A 17078-nucleotide genomic window follows, 5' to 3' on the forward strand; every position below is an offset into this window, starting at 1 on the left:
GAGCAATCATCTTCCTGCTTCTTCTTTCTTCTCCCGGCTGCCCGTGTAAGTAGAGTTCAGTAAAGCTGGACTTTAATGAAAAAGCCAACTATTTTGTAGCAGGGAGAAGCAGGAAGACCATTTCACTGGTATCCCTTGTACTTAAGCTAAATTGGTTTAAAGGAGAACAAAACCCTAAACGACTAAACATGTTGTATTTTATATATTGAACTTCACAGGGATAGGTGTTCAGCAACCCCATTGTTATCTTTAGGCTTTCATAGTTATGTACAGGAGCTCACTAACTTGGATTTTGTTAGGTCATTTTGTGCCAGTGGCGCCGTAGCTAAGCATAGGGGTCGTCATAAGTCATCAAGCAGAAAATGAGGTCTGTCTGTCTGTCTGTCATAAAAGCTGATGCTACCTCCTACTTACTGCACCAGCCCCATAATTACTGGCCCTTCATAGCTGCATATGTTAAACTTAGAGAACCGTATCAGAGATGGAGAAATTCCCCTATTAAGGGCTCACGCAGAAATAAATGAACAATAAATAGTAAAATCCATACTATTCAAATAAACACATACAAAGGCCAATGCAGTGAGAAACATGTTTATGGCACGGAGAAGACGCAAACATCCGACCGTACGAACCCTCGATTCGTACGATTTTCGGACCGTGTGTGGAGAGTCCCGACATGTTACGTGCCATGCCGATCGTTCAGTTAATCGGAGAGTTTATAAGATTTCTGTCGGCTGCCGATAATATCTCTGCGTGTATTGCCGATCTGACGATTTTCAGTGGGAGACTGTCGCCAGCTTTTGTCGGACATAATCTTTCGTACGATTGCTGTCAGGGGCAGAACATCGGCTGATCTGTTCTTTTACTACTTTATTCAAACTGAAGGTTAGTGGCAGGTCAGGAGATGGGGAAGTCCGATCATTCGTCCGATATTGCAGGTAAACCAGCACGTCTATGGCCACCTTTATACGTAAATACAAATAAGCAGCAAGGGAATGTCCTATCAGCAGGAGAACTATGGCAGCTCCCACTTCTATTAAAAAATATAAAGAGATGGAATGTTTTGTGTGCATAGTAAGCTGTACCTTTATTACTATATTGTCTAAGGGAAACACTATGGCAGCTCCAACCAACCTGTATTAATACAAATAAATAGCCAAGGGGTGTTTCACTCTTTGTAATGGAATTTGTCAGAAAGCTGTTGCGCAAAGGCACAGAGTAATAAATAATTACACGTGCATGGAAAATCATTTTTAGGTATAAAAAACAGGAAATTAATTAAAAATGGAAGTTAAAAGCACAGATAAACTCCTGTATAAAGGCAGAAAAACACAGGGAATGAGGACTGATATGGTCGTGTTTAAATTGATGTGACCCTCAAGCCTCCCTTATTTTCTGCTGATATCGTCTCGTTTTGTATGTGTAACAGTCAGTAAATATACATATTTAATAAGAGAAAAACATTTGAGCTCATTGGAAGAATCAGGGTAATTTATATGATGTGCAGTTAAACAGCTGTTTGCAGCCAGGCTTTGGGAAGCTGGACATCAAGTCACATGATGCGCCATTATGACATCACCAGCCACCGTGTGATTGTGAGTAAATAAAACACACACATTAGTGGATGAGTTTTCCTGTAGCTTCGCACTGTATTTGTCTTGTTTCTTTCTTTTCTCTTTTTATTGAGCAACGTGAGCTTTGCACAGTAATAACTTTCCTTGCACCGTTTATTAGAAATTCAAACAGAATCCACAGTGAATTACATTCAGTTGCCTTACAGCAGTCCCACTGTGAGGTCATCAGTTAGCAAGTAAACACCATCAGAAAGTAGGTCAGTGTCATTGTGACATCACCAGCCACCCTGTGATGTCAGTTAAAAACATAATAGGAATCAGTTTTCCTGTGACTTCGCACCGTGTTGCATCGCAGGAAAACTTTCCCATAATTTCACCCATTTTTTTTAGATTTTTACTCTTTTTACGAACTAGGTAAGTGAATAAATCTTAAATTTTAATACATTTGAACGTTTTTCAATAATGAGACCGAAGAAAAAATATTTTTTTAAAAGTTAAAATGATTTTCCACTTAGACTCACTTTCCTGTTTGTTCGTTTGCTTTTTAGTATATTAAGATGAATCAAAAAACAACATCAATAGAAAAAGTCCAAGCTACGCTTGAGTTTTCATTACATCTAGAGCAATTCCAGAATCCGATTTCTCTGCGAAGTGGGTAAGTGTGTCTTAAGGCTTTAAGGAGTCCCTTTAGGTTACATTTCTGAGTTTAGATGAATCCAAATCTTCCAAAAAAATCCTAGGACTGAGCTAAATCTTAGATTTGGAGCATACTTCAATATGGCAGCTTCTAAGGCATTGCTCTTAGATACTTAGGGGCAGATTTATCAAGGGTCGAAGTGAATTCGAGGGAATTTTCAAAGTAAAAAAATACGAAATTAGAAGTAATTTTTTGGATACTTCGACCATCGAATAGAATACTACGACTTTGATTCGAAGTAAAATAGTTAGAATATTCGACGATTCAATAATCGAAGTACTGTCTCTTTCAAAAAACTTCAACTTCAATACTTCGCCAAATAAAACCTGCCGAAGTGCTATGTTAGCCTATGGGGACCTTCTAGAGCAGTTTTTTGAAGTCGAAGAAAAATCGTTCGATCGATCGCTGAAATCCTTCGAATCATTCAATTCAAAAGGATTTAATCGTTCGATTTTACTTCGACCGCAAATGGCCAAATTTGATGAAAAAAAAACTTCGACTTTGATTTTCGAAGTCAAAGTAATTAAATTCGATGGTCAAATTTTGAAGTATTTTCAACTTCGAAATTCGACCCTTGATAAATCTGCCCCTTAGAATATCCTTTGATATATAGAAGCATTCAGGCAAATCAATGTTCAGTGATGGATGAATTTGTCCTGTTTCACTGAAAAATTTGTGAATTTACCGTGAAATTGGCGAAACATCAAAAAGTTTGCGAAACGCATTGAAGTCAATTGGCGTCAAAATTATTCTATTTTGACGCCAGCGACAATTTTTATACACTCGCCTATTGTGTCCAAATGTATTAAAGTCAATAGGCGGCCAAATAATTTAGACACGCGATAATTTTTTTGAGACTGGTAATTGCACCTGGCGAATTTATTCGCCCATCACTAGTCCCCTTTAACAGAACGTGTTTATGAGGGTCAGAGAGAGTTGGATTTTAATGTCACGTTTTAAATATTGATATTGAAAACTTTGTTTTTGTTTGTAGATGTTGGCAAATTAAGACATCCTTTGAGGTTCTGACGAGCATCCCTCACACAATTGAAGCAAGGATTTTTCATACTAAAGGTACTTGTTACGTATACCCTCGTTACCTAGTTCTGCATATGGAGTTTTCAGGTCCCGTTCAATGGATTCAGGTGCTTCATACGGAAAGATTTATGTTCCTCTTTCCAGGCACTGATTCTGATCAACATTTAGACCCAGTTTAAATTGGGGAAGATTTATTAAGGGTCAAATTGAAAACGTAAGTTTTTCTATGGTCAAAACTATAAAATTCGACTAGGGAATTATCCAAACTTGATTTGAGTTTTTTTAAGAAATTCAGATTCGATTTTCGATATTTATCGCCCAGGGATCAGTTTGTAGCCTTCCTGAGAATTGAGTTTGGTCGAATTTGATTCGAGTTTTTCAGTCTGTAAGTTTTACATATTCAATTCTAATAATAACTATTCGAATATTCATATTTTGAGACAAATCGAATTGATGTAAGTTAAAAAAAAACACATGAATTTGAAATTCAACCCTTGACAAATGTGCCTCTATACGTTATTATTGTTGACATAGTCTTCGCTCACACTGTTGTGTAATCGTTTGGTAAATTGTGCAAAATGATTCTGTTTTAGATGATCTGGCATATCCGGCTACAGTCGACGGCAGTGTCCTCTCCAGCAGTGAGTTTAATATTTTTACGACCAAACAGGCTGTTACAATTGACGACGTCGTGATCTACAGAGTTAATCTCCTCCTGGATGAGAGTAAAGTAAGTGATACAAAGTCTTTTAGATCAGGTTTGTGTTTCTGGGTTCCCTATACCGTATCTTACGTTTCTTTTATTTTCTCTGCAATGACAGATTGAAGAGACTCTGAATTCCCTGGAGAGCAAGATGAGATTTGACATATACTATGCAGAGTAAGTAACTCCTTTCTTTCCCATCACTCGAATGTTTTTGCTTCTCTGGAAAATGTTTCGATTACTCCTTGCTAAATGACGGGACTTCACCCAACCACCCTTGTATTAGACTTACATATAGAAATAGATTTACTACCTGAGCAGTTAAAGGGTTGTTCACCTTTAAGTTAACTTTTAGGGGCCGATTCACAAAGGGTCGAATATCGAGGGTTAATTAACCCTCGATATTCGACTGGGAATTAAAATCCTTCGACTTCGAATATCGAAGTCGAAGGATTTTAGTGTAAATAGTTCGATCGTACGATCGAAGGATTATTCCTTCGATCGAACGATAAAATCCTTCGAATCGAACGATTTGAAGGATTTAAATCCAACGATCGAAAGAATATCCTTCGATCAAAAAAACTTAGGAAAGCCTATGGGGACCTTCCCCATAGGCTAACATTGAGTTCGGTAGCTTTTAGATGGCGAACTAGGGGGTCAAAGTTTTTTCTTAAAGAGACGAACGATTTTTAGTTCGCATCCTTCGATTCAAAGTCGTAGTCGAAGGTCGAAGTAGCCCATTCGATGGTTAGTGAATCGGCCCCTAAATTTGTTATAGAATGGCTAATTCTAAGCAACTTTTCAATTAGTCGTTATTATTTATTTTTAATTTGTTTTTTTAATCATTTGCCCTTTTCTTCTGATACTTTCCAGCTTTCAAATGGGAGGTCACTGATCCCATCTAAAAAAAACAAATGCTCTGTAAGGCTTCAAATGTATTGTTTTACAATTTTTTTATCACTGGTCTTTCTATTCAGGCCTCTCCTATTCATATTTCTTATTCAAATGCATGGTTGCTAGGGGAATTTGGACCCCAGCAACCAAATTGCTGAAATTGCATACTGGAGAGCTGCTGAATAAAAAGCTAAATAACTCAAAAACCACAAATAATAAAAACTTAAAACCAATTATAAATGATCTCTCTAAATCATACTAAAAGTTTATTTAATTGACATGAATGATTTTTTGTCCTGACACAAGGACAACCGAGAACAGATTATATAGTTATATAATTAATTTGGTTTAACCCTATTAAATGATCCTCAGTGCATATATGTATATTCATACACACGTATATAGATCTAGCAATAGACTAGGTTAAGTGACAATACTGTTCCATAAATTAGGATATAATTCATTGTAATACAAGAAAGCTAACAAGACTGATGGGTTAGTCAAATCTGATTTGTGTTTAATACATCGATCTTCTGGTTTTATCTGAACAGATTAAACGAACGTAAGAATTTGACACCAATCTGCAGCGAGGACATGACACTGCACTTTAACCTGCATCGAGGGATTCATGGCCACATGAATATAGTATTTAAGACACTTTCAAAGCTCTCCGTCAATGTTCATGGCCTGTTGGTAGTATTACAACCCCCACTGAAGAAGTAAGTACACGGATTGTTATTGTCTGATATAGATGATGACATTTTTTACTATTCGATTAAGAAATCATATCAAATTCAAGATAATACATCCATCTATATTTGTTATTTTTATAGCTTTCCCGAGAAAAGCTCAGTATTCAAAAGGCTTCTTCCTAACCGGTGGACAAAGGCTAAAATACCGACGTTGGAAAGTGTCATTTTTGGCAAAGACTTCAAAAAGAAATTGGCAGCAGACGTAAGTTAAAAACATGAATTTGTATTTGAACCTTCCAGGGGGTAAAAACAGTTATGTGAGTGGAATTTTAAATAGGAACAAAAGTTCACAGACAACCCCAGGCCCCTCTAACAGCCAGGGCCGGAACTAGGGGTAGGCAGAGTAGGCACGTACCCAGGGCGCAAAGCTGAGGGGGCGCCAGGCACGTACCTGCTCTTTTGCCTACCCCATGTCCGGTCCTGTGTCTCCCTGGCTGCCGCTGGTAATTTGCATTTAAATGCGCTTGCACGCATGCGCGCTGGCGCGTACTTTTACGCATGCGCGATTGAGCACACACTAAGCCGGCGCCGTGGCAGGCCAGGTTGCCTAGGGCGTCTGGCCGTGTTGGCCCATCTCTGCTAACAGCATTCCTCCCTCCTCCTGAACTCCAGCACTTTGCACTTATGTCTGTAACTGGCAAAAGAAAGCAGAGTAGTGCTGTGGGGTAATAGGGCTCCATATTGTACTGCTTTGTGTCCTCTGCTTTCTTTCTTTCTTCATGCCTCTGTTTCTCTATTTTAGGGTAAAAGCTTTGTGATCGAAGAGAAATACTTGCAGCATGCCTACCGTTTCCTCTCAACGCTACGATCCTGCTTGCTGCTTTCCTATGATGGACTGTACAGTTATTTCACCTCCATATCAGAAACGCTGCCTTCCTCACTCAAGCTGGAGCTTGGTATGTGATTGCTTCTACTTTGTGCCATGTATTTGGCCTGTTAGGTTTTTTTCAACTTAGTTCATTTAAACATTGATCTTTCTCTGACCACCCGACATCCCAAATTTATAATAGATATTGATGAGTTAATTAACACATTCTTTCCTCTTGGGAGATTATGGGCATTATGGGCATTAACATATAAAGTGCTCATTAAGGTGTCCCAAAGTGACTGTTAATTTACACACTGGCCTTGATAGTATCTTCAATATTAGAGCAGTGACAAATGGGGCATTTTGGTTGTAAAACTCATCTCAGGTAACTCACCATCATTAGGAAGCACTGCGAGTAGCTGGGCACCTACAATTATTGCCTACAAATCTAACAAAACACTTCTTATTCATTTTATTGAGATGTTTCCTGTGGTGGGTAACAGGTGGTTCCATTGCTGCTACAAGTAGTAGTGATCATGACTCACAGTATGCCGCAGCCTTTAAAGGCAAAGGTAAAGAATTATTACTTTTAGAAAGACGTGTGGGTTAATATAATAAAAGATGCTCATTTTGAACCATGTCTGGTAACCTGAGTAATCACAGGCTTGTTTTTAAACTGGTGACCAGTGAATTGTACCTTTTCATTGGTTACTATGGCTTAGTAGACCCGGTGGCACAAGTTTTATTGCATTAACCCCTTGCTTTCTAAATTCACCTTGGAGAATTACATTGGTCATCTGGACAATTCCCAAGAAGTCACAGCATGTTGTGTCCTTCTTCTGTCACACCATTGTTATATCCTAAGGGCTCTTCGTCCTTTCCAGTCTGATCCACTACATTTTTTCATCACAGCAGCAAAGTAACACAACCAGGGAAAGGGAATATGAATAGCTTCTATTCTTAGATAAAAAAAAACATTATAGTGAATTGTAATATAATGCTGTTGTTTCACTGCTCATTTGCATGGTCTTTGTTTCCTCCTCAGAAAAACTTGATATGAAAGCCCGGCTCAGTGAGTTATCTGACAAAGTGACGGTAAGTTTGCTTTCCATATTGGGGTATTTTACATACTGTATCCTCCATGTCTGCACAATGTATTGATTATTGAATATTTTAACCATAGGAAATAGAAGACGCCAATGATCTGCCAGAAGCAATAAATGGCAGCCTAATAGAACTGTCATCTCAACTTCTCAATCTATGGGGAATATTTCTTCAATCCTCCTTGGAGAGTAAAGCAGAAAAGCAGCAAATAAAGGTAAGGAGCAGACTGAATTGGATTTAGGGCAGATGCAGCTTTTCTCTTGTGCCCTTCATTCCTCAGTGTGGCTGCATTTATTGTTTTATACTGTTGTTTACTCTCAAGATTGTGCTTATGAACTGCGTCTATTTTTATTGTTTTATAGGAAGAAAAGTTCAAGAAGTTGTTCTTTTCTACTGACCATCCCCGAGAAGAAGCTATTTTATATGATGAAAAGATGTGAGTACAATGGGTTTTCTTCAAATATTTAAATTTAGAGAAGTCAGTTGTTCTCTGATTGGGGAATATTGCATTTACACACTTTTATGGGCATTGGAATCATTTACTAAACTCTGAATGTAAAATCAAAAAAAATTATGATTATTTTTTATAAAAAGACTTTTACAAAAATTATGAATTTTCCGAATTTATTAAACCCTGAGGATGGAAAAGTCAGAATCTAAAAAATCTGGCATCTCAGACCTGTCGAGGTTACATATAAGTCAATGGGAGAAGTCCCAATGATTTTTTGATGTGCACTGTGTTTTCGGGTGAAAATTCCAAAGAAATTGTGAAAATCGGATGGAAAAATCATGAATATCTAATTTTTCTTCCCACAAAGCAAATTTTCGGGAAAATGTAATGATAAATAAACGTAAAAAACCAGAGCGGATTTGACTGGAGTTTGTAGCAGAAAATATTTAGATAAATTTGGACTTTGATAAATAACCCCCTGAATGTCCTTTACATTTTTACCTCTAAGAGATACTTTTATATGAAAATGTCATACTTTTGTCATGCTAATGTAATAAATGGTACAAATTTACTACAAGTCTGGTATCCTTAGCAACCAAACAGCAGATATTATTGGTCTGATTATTAGGTGTTTAAAATCACGTGATTGGTTGTTTTTGGATACTACAGCTTTTTATGATAATAATAATAATAAAGATTATTAAGATAAGATAATTATTTATAAGAACCCGTTTCCAATTGCAGCGCTCAAAGGCATAAAGAGATTTATGAAGAAGTAAAAAAATCTCCAAAAGTCAGTTGTTCTCTCGAGTGCCTGGACACGGACATTGTATCGAAATCTGCTCCAGTGATCTTTGAAGACCGGTACTTAGAGCCTGACGCAATTGGTACGTATGGAAAGAATCCACGGGTGTTCATCCAGAACTCCCTCCATCCAGTATCTTTTGAATACGTATTTCTAAAGTGCCAACATTTTCCTGCTAACATTAAACATTTTGATTTTATAGATTGTTCAGAAGATGTTAAATCTTCCCCTGTTGCCTGTACTAAAGATCCGCGCAAGAAACTGAAGTCACTGCGTACTATCATGGCAACAGATGGAAATCTTGATTTAAGTGCCTCCTTTCATGACATGCCATATACTCTGAGGAAGGGGTAAGTGTTTTCACCCAGAATTTTGGATTTCACCCAGTGGTGTCATTTCTACAGATATTGGTATTAACCTAAAAATATATCTTTTGGTTTTGTTTTTCAGATTGTTTGAGGCTAAAAAAGAACTGAGAGAATGGATAAGTCGGTTCTTTTCCAACAACCGTTCCAAGAAGTTTACTCTGAGCATGGAGCTAGTCAACGACTCAAATGAAGGAATATCTGTGCAAATCAGGATGAGACCTTCTTATTGTAATTACCTTTTTACTATATCTTCTCCTGTGGGAAATATAAATATAACATATATTTGACCTTAACTTGAACAATAACCATGGACTTATTTCTACGCTAGGTACAACAGATGAGCAAATAATAACTACCTTTGTATATGGATGTCACGGTGGAAGAACTGCTGTCATCGGACATCTAGGAAACAAGGTACAGTATGTTGCCGGCACTTGGAACAAGATAAATAACTGAAGGAGAAATGATTACGGGATATATTGTCCTCTTGCCCCTTGCTATTTGCTGCATAGCTGGTTCTGACTATTGAAACAATAAAAATATTGAAGCCGTATGATTATAGAAAATCTAATCTGGGGGAGGGCTGACGCTACTTTGTCGTGTCAGAGTCCTGAAAGAGAGTTTAAATTGTTTTACAGGTATAGGATCCCTTATCCGGAAACCCAATATCCAGAAAGCTCTGAATTATGGAATGGCTGTCTCCCATAGACTCCATTTTATCCAAATAATCCAAATTTTTAAAAATTATTTCCTTTTTCTCTGTAATAATAAAACCGTAGCTTATACTTGATCCCAACTAAGATATAATTAATCCTTATTGGAAGCAAAACCAGCCTATTGGGTTTATTTAATGTTTAAATGAATTTCTAGTAGACATAAGGCATGAAGACCCAACATACGGAAAGATCTGTTATCCGGAAAACCCCAGGTCCCGAGCATTCTGGATAACAGGTCCCATACCTGTATTAAATTTAGCCCCTATAGTTGCTAGAGGAAAGGGGCCTTAAAAATATAGTCTTTAGAATGCCCAAGGTATTAAGTCTCTGTTTTTCTTCTGATTCTTATTTTTTCAAGGCAATGCTGTATTAATTTCAAATTACTTATAAAAGATTTTTGCTTATAGGATGAAACTCTGGCTGAATATGATTCTTTGGCAAATCGTCTATTGAGCCAAATTGCACAACTCATAGAATCGAACAGTTTGACAATATCCGGGATCAGGTAAAGAATGTGATATTGTACATACAGAAATGCTATCTTTATATCTCTCTATCTACAAATATACATACAGCAGTCAGGGCACTTACTTTGCACAATATTACATAGAAATAGAAGTAGTTCATTTTTCACCAGGACCAGTGACTTTGAGTAACCAATCAACATCTGGTTGCCTGTTGGAAAGGGAGAATCTCATTGGTTGCTATTGATTACTGGGGCTGGTACAGTAGTATTTACCCCACTGGTGCTTTGTACAGATCGTTATTCTTAAATAAAATAAATGTTCTCTGATGCAATCTCATAAAATTAAATGCAAATACTGTATATCTATATGGGTCTTCCAACAAACCATGAAAACATTGACATCAGGCATCATATACTCTAAGGGGCCGATTCACAAAGGGTTGAATATCGAGGGTTAATTAACCCTCGATAATCGACTGGGAATTAAAATCCTTCGACATCGAAGTCGAAGGATTTTAGCTTAAATAGTGCAATCGAACGATCGAAGGATTATTCCTTCGATCGAACGATAAAATCCTTCGAATTGAAAGATTCGAAGGATTTTAATCCAACGATCGAATTAATATCCTTCGATCAAAAAAACTTAGGAAAGCCTATGGGGACCTTCCCCATAGGCTAACATTGAGCTCGGTAGCTTTTAGATGGCGAACTAGGGGGTCGAAGTTTTTTCTTAAAGAGACAGTACTTCGACTATCGAATGGTCGAATAGTCAAACGATTTTTAGTTCGAATCCTTCGATTCGAGGTCGAAGGTCGTAGTAGCCCATTCGATGGTCGAAGTAGGCCAAAAAACACTTCGAAATTCGAAGTTTTTTTACTTCTAATCCTTCACTCGAAGTTAGTGAATCGGCCCCTAAATATGTCTAATTATATCATTAAATGTAACAAAGATGAAGATATTAACTTTTCTTCTTTAGTGGGTTAAAAGTGAGCTACAGTTAAAAAATGTACATCAAGCAATGTGAGACCCAACAGTCTTATAGGGCAGGGCCTACGTTACCCATTGTGTTTAATGAGAAATGCATCATGTCATTTTCTTATAATATTGGCACATGGAGTAGAATAGCAACAACACCCCCAGTGAGCAAAAATACATGCGAATATTGCTCCTTTTATTTTGTGTTTCAATGGACAGTTTTACTTGACCCAACATTGTGTGTTCTTATTGTGTAGATTATTATCCAACGAAAAGAAACTCCTTTGGGAGCAACTTGTACCTAAGCGAAAAGTCAGAGAAAATCAGAGCAGTTCTACTGGTAAGATAAACATTGATTTTTCCATTACATTATGAAGGAAAGATGGGCATTACTTTGATTACATTGACTTATTCTATTTTATTGTAGGTTCCAAAGACAACGGCAGTAGTGAAGATGACGGAACACATCTAGTAGTCTGTGTACATGGCAGAGCTGGTAAGTAAAAACTATTTTAAGATTGGATTCTGACACCAACACTTGCGGGTGTTTTGTCATATGCTATACCATTGCCTTGCCCTGTTAAAAAACAGCTTTATTTCTTCTCTAGGTTCCGAATATGATCTTGTATTAGTAAGACCTTACATCGAGTGTGGCGTGACACATGGAAAGACCGACTTCCTAATGTCTATGTACAACAAGGTACGTACGCTGACATGTCTGTGCATCGCGTTCTGAGGGAGATATCGCTATTCCTATATGAAACTGTTCAAACATTATATCCATCTCAGCTCAATGTAAACTAATAGACAATGATAATAAAGGGGCAGATTCACTACTTTGAGTGAAGGATTCGAAGTAAAAAAACTTCGAATTTCGAAGTGTTTTTTGGGCTACTTTGACCATCGAATGGGCTACTTTGACCTTCGATTACGACTTCGACTTTGAATCGTAGGATTCGAACTAAAAATCGTTCGACTATTCGATAATCGAAGTACTGTCTCTTTAAGAAAAAACTTCGACCCCCTAGTTCGCCATCTAAAAGCTACCGAACTCATTGTTAGCCTATGGGGAAGGTCCCCATAGGCTTTCCTAAGTTTTTTTCCTTCGATCGTTGGATTAAAATCCTTCAAATTGTTTGATTCAAAGGATTTTATCGTTCGATCGAAGGAATAATCCTTCCATCGTTCGATCGCACTATTTGCGCTAAAATCCTTCGACTTCGATATTCGAAGTCGAAGGATTTTAATTCCCAGTCGAATATCGAGGGTTAATTAACCCTCGATATTCGACCCTTTGTGAATCGGCCCCAAAATGTAACTATCCTGAGAAATGTATCATTTTATTATTAGCTTTTTATTATTTTACTGATGACTAATATGAAATGATCAGTTGCAGTGGGGGCCCATAAAGATCATTTTGATATTTAAATGAAACAATTAACAAATTAACCCTATGATTGATCGATCAGAAGACAAAAACGACTTCTGTGGGATTTGATATCCCAAGATATATAGAAAAATATGATCACATTTCATGGAAAATGTTGCTGGAAGACAGGAAGTGGATATGTCTTAGAAGATTATTGTTGCTGGTTGTTAGCAGATAGGCCCTTTATTATTGCTATTTTATACGCCGTTAAATAATTGTGGCAGCTACAATGTTTTCATTAGTGCTGGTCTCTATGCATGTCTTTTTTACTTCTCGTATTTTCTTTACAGGGCTCCACCTCTGAAGATATTGATTATTTGGCCAGCGGTCTCCTAATTGAAATATTAGAGCACATAGGAAGCAAAAAGCTCATTATTGCCAGAATCAGGTACAGTAATTAGCAAGAATCTCTATTCTTATTAATTAATATGTATGAATTTTTTTATAGTAATGTTAATTTTCTCTCCCCGCAGCTTTATTGGCTTCTCTCTGGGCGCTCTGGTAATACGCGCAGCTCTGTGGAGACCTGAATTTGAAGCCTTCCTTGGAAACCTGCACACTTTCCTCTCCTTTGGTGGACCACATATGGGTCTTATGTGCCACAGCAGAAATCTGTTTAAAACTGGTAGGGATTTACTGGCTACATTGTTTTATTATTGACAAGTAACTGACTGATTAGAAACAACAAGAAATATATGTAAATGGATTAATTTACATCAAGTACAATGTAATATATCATTATTACAGGACAAAAGTCAAAAATATAAAGTATTATTTTTAGGAAAGTTCACAGCTGTATTTTAAAACTTTTTAAGATGCAGTGTGTTTTATTGATAATATAACCCCGCACCTTTACCTACATTTCAATTAACTTTAGCATGTTTGTATATAATACAATTAATAAATATGTGCATGTCTTTTGTTATAGGCCTGTGGCTTGAGCAGCTGTTCGATAAATCTGTCTCCGTATCCCAGATGGCATTCACAGATCACAAAGACCCAAGACAAACGTTCCTGTACAAACTTAGCCAGAAAACAGGTAAGACATTGGGCCCGTCTTTTGTATGGATTTCATCTGTATATTAAATTGTACAAAATCCCCAAATAAAGCTACTGTTATTTGATAGTTTTATTAGAAACGAGCGAGGTAGTATTTTAAGATATTTGCAGGTCTTAAAGTGCAGCCACCATGGACCTGATATGAACCCAATACTCTTGAGTAACTTACATTGCAAAATAGTGATTTCAAATTTATCTTATTGAAAGTATCCTCCCTTCATTTCATGGCACGTCTGTATTGATGCCTTAACCTTGTTCTGGAATCTCATGGTGAATATTATTGTATTACAGGCTTGGAACACTTCAAGAATGTGATTCTAGTGAGCGCGTTACAAGATCACATTGTTCCCTATCACTCCACTCGTATTGAAATGTGCAAAGCTGCTCTGAAGGGAGATGAGATAGGTAAGGGTCTCACTTTTAAACATATGTCTACTGAATGGAGTACATGCACCATTGAAGCACGAGCCAATTCTCCACCAGCCAAGACTCCCACAATGCCTTGCACACTGCTGTGATTCTTTACAGGTTTGTTTATCACAGAACATACATCAGACTAAGGAAAGTAGGCCTCTTGGCTGGAGGAGAGTTGACCCCCTGCTAAATAGTTCTAACTGTACATTGTATTTAAAACATTTCCAGCACATAAAGAAGGTGCACAAGTCTTTGCTGGATAAGTTTGTTGCTGTAATGGAAAGGCTACCGTATATTTATTAATAATGTTTTCCATTTCCTTTTCAGGAACTGTTTATACTGAGATGCTCCGAAACACCCTTGAGCCTATTCTAAACAACAAGAACTGTAACTTTGTGAGATACGACGTTAGTTTTGATGTGCCCAAATCATTCAATTCTTTCATTGGACGTACGGGCCACTGCGCATTCGTTTCATCTTGGCAATTTTTGGAGAACTTCTTTCACAATGCTGGCCTGAAATATTTTGAATAGAAGAAATGTGATGCCCGACATGTTTAATGCTATTGAAGTGCCAGAGACATGGAGTTGCAGAACCTTTACTACCTTGTTGCACAATGAACTAACAACACTGACTTCTCTTCTACACTATACGAGCTGACGCCAAAGGCAAAAGAAGAAGAAGATTCCAGAAACATCTTTATCTTTACAGCGCTGCATATATCCATGTATATTTCCTTATACTGTATATACCTTTGTATGTAGCACTTTGTATATAAACATTTGTAAAATGTATATATTCTTTGTTACTGACACCAATAAAATAAACTTTATTTAAAAAATGTTTTGATTTTGTTATCATTACCAGGTGGGTCACTGGTCACATTTGCCCATGCCCAGCACATTAGACATTGATGAAAGCTGCTGAGAACTTCAACAAGTTTTTAACTGGCCATAGACTGTCCCTTGCCTTCCCACCAGGCTTCTACCCCAGAAACATGCCACCCACATGCACATTTATCTGTGTAATTAACCTTGGATAATTTACCAACACCGGTACAGGCCTGGCCGGTAAAAATGATGGTTGATCCCAATGTTATTAATAGGGAGAAAAGATAAATATAGGAAGGCCGGTATTTTTTTCCAGAAAAGGTGGCAACCGTATAGGCAGAGACAAGCAAATCAGTCCTTTCTGTCCATTTGGCCAACTATGTATCCATAACTGCTAGTTTTATAGCACAGATACAGACTAATGGTTCAGAGACATATATCCAAACTTGCAGACAGCCTGTTTCGATCTTATTTTCTCTGCCACCAAAGTTGTGGTGTAGTTCAAATGCAGAGTGTGCACATAAATGTTTGCAATTTCCATTTTTGACATATTTAAAAAGCTCTTATAGACATTCACATTGTGAACAAAAAAATACACACTCTTATTCAGCTTTATAAATGTAACCATGCGCAGGGCAAATATATTCACAGTGTGCGAACCAAGGTGCAAGCAAAAGTTCACTCTGGAGAGCCGATTCAGATCAATATATTTTATTCAGTCACGGTCACAACATGTTTCGGACACATATGTCCTTCATCAGGTGCTAATTACAATGTGTTTTCACTCCAGCTATTTATCAACCCCATACACCAGTGAGTTCGTCAGCTCCCCCTCTCAGGCCAGACAAATATAATTTAATAAAAACAATACCCTATAAAATACTGCCATCTTGTGGCCTATTTTTAAAAGGCATAAAAAGGTTGCACCAATAATATACAATGTATCAATAGTATCATAAGTTAATTAAATAGTTACCATAAATAGTACAAAAGACAGTGTATCAAAAGCAGTTGCAATATATAGTACAAAAAGTATCAAAGTAGTTTTCAAGTCATACCCATTAGTTATAATTGATCCAGTTTCATGTAGTATATAGTAATCTAAAGAAATATATAGTAGATTAACGTTTAAAGGAAGCACTTTAAGCTAAAGGCATCATTAATCCCGCAAGGTTCTAATGTATTTAAAAGGTCAATCCATTTAGCTTCACACTGTAGGAGCATTCTTATTCTATCACCCCCACGTGTAGGCAACTCTATTTCCTCCAGCACTAACCATCTCAAACTTGCACTGTTGTGTTTATGTTCAAAGAAATGCTTGCCTACAGGGGTATGTGTTTTAATATTCAATGGGTCATAGTTAGAAATTGAACGTTTATGTTCACCTATTCTTATACGTACTTTTCTTTTCGTCTGACCCACATACATCCTCCCACATGGGCATTTTAAGCCATATACCACATATTCCGAGTTACAGGTACAGTAATGTTTGATTGGTAATTTATTCCCCCTCAAAGGGTGTATCACATATGCTCCCTTAATTATAGAGTTGCAATTACTGCAATTTAAACAGGGAAAAGTTCCCATCTTAGGGGGACCTATAAACCGAGTGGTATTCTGGGTATATGTGATATCAGATTTAACCAATGTATCTGCCAGATTCCGTCCTCTCTTATATGAAAAGATAGGCTTTTCCTTACAGTATTTATTCAGAATTGGATCCATCTGCAACATTGGCCAATATCTGTGTACAATTCTCTGAATATCTTTACTCTTTGAACCAAACGTAGATACAAATGGTACCCGTTCACTCTTAGTTAAAGCATTCTGTTTTCTATTGCCTTGTAAAAGAGAAATTCTGTCAGTTTTTAATACTTCATCACGCATTCGTTCGAGGGTTTCTCTATTATATCCCCTCTCCACAAATTTATCAATCAGATTATTGCTACTCACCAAGTATTTCTGATCATCTGAAGTGATCCTCCTAATACGGAG

The 17078-nt window shown here is 37.2% G+C and overlaps 2 protein-coding genes and 1 long non-coding RNA gene across 4 annotated transcripts; all 3 read left to right on the forward strand.

The window, feature by feature from the left end:
* Positions 1 to 6325: 6325 nt before the first annotated feature.
* On the forward strand, positions 6326 to 8010 carry LOC121399170 (protein FAM135A-like). Its single transcript, XM_041579126.1, has 4 exons — positions 6326 to 6554; positions 7512 to 7561; positions 7650 to 7784; positions 7933 to 8010. The coding sequence occupies exons 2-4, from the start codon at positions 7523 to 7525 to the stop codon at positions 8008 to 8010; spliced, it is 252 nt and encodes an 83-aa protein (XP_041435060.1). The 5' UTR covers positions 6326 to 6554; positions 7512 to 7522.
* Positions 8011 to 9520: 1510 nt separating this feature from the next.
* On the forward strand, positions 9521 to 11732 carry LOC121398730. The gene is made up of 3 exons (XR_005964464.1): positions 9521 to 9608; positions 10318 to 10415; positions 11609 to 11732. It is a non-coding gene; the product is annotated as an uncharacterized LOC121398730 (long non-coding RNA).
* Positions 11733 to 11936: 204 nt separating this feature from the next.
* On the forward strand, positions 11937 to 14938 carry LOC121398731 (protein FAM135A-like). 2 transcript variants are annotated; one of them, XM_041577751.1, is made up of 6 exons: positions 11937 to 12051; positions 13071 to 13168; positions 13254 to 13405; positions 13709 to 13819; positions 14131 to 14244; positions 14581 to 14938. In XM_041577751.1, exons 1-6 carry the CDS (start codon positions 12034 to 12036, stop codon positions 14784 to 14786), a joined length of 699 nt encoding a protein of 232 aa, XP_041433685.1. In that variant the 5' UTR covers positions 11937 to 12033; the 3' UTR covers positions 14787 to 14938. The 2 variants fall into 2 exon arrangements, with proteins under 2 accessions (XP_041433685.1, XP_041433680.1); XM_041577746.1 differs by lacking the exon at positions 11937 to 12051 and having other exon boundaries at positions 12919 to 13168.
* Positions 14939 to 17078: the final 2140 nt, after the last annotated feature.

This window comes from Xenopus laevis, chromosome 1S, assembly GCF_017654675.1.
Source record: "Xenopus laevis strain J_2021 chromosome 1S, Xenopus_laevis_v10.1, whole genome shotgun sequence".
NCBI lineage: Eukaryota > Metazoa > Chordata > Amphibia > Anura > Pipidae > Xenopus > Xenopus laevis.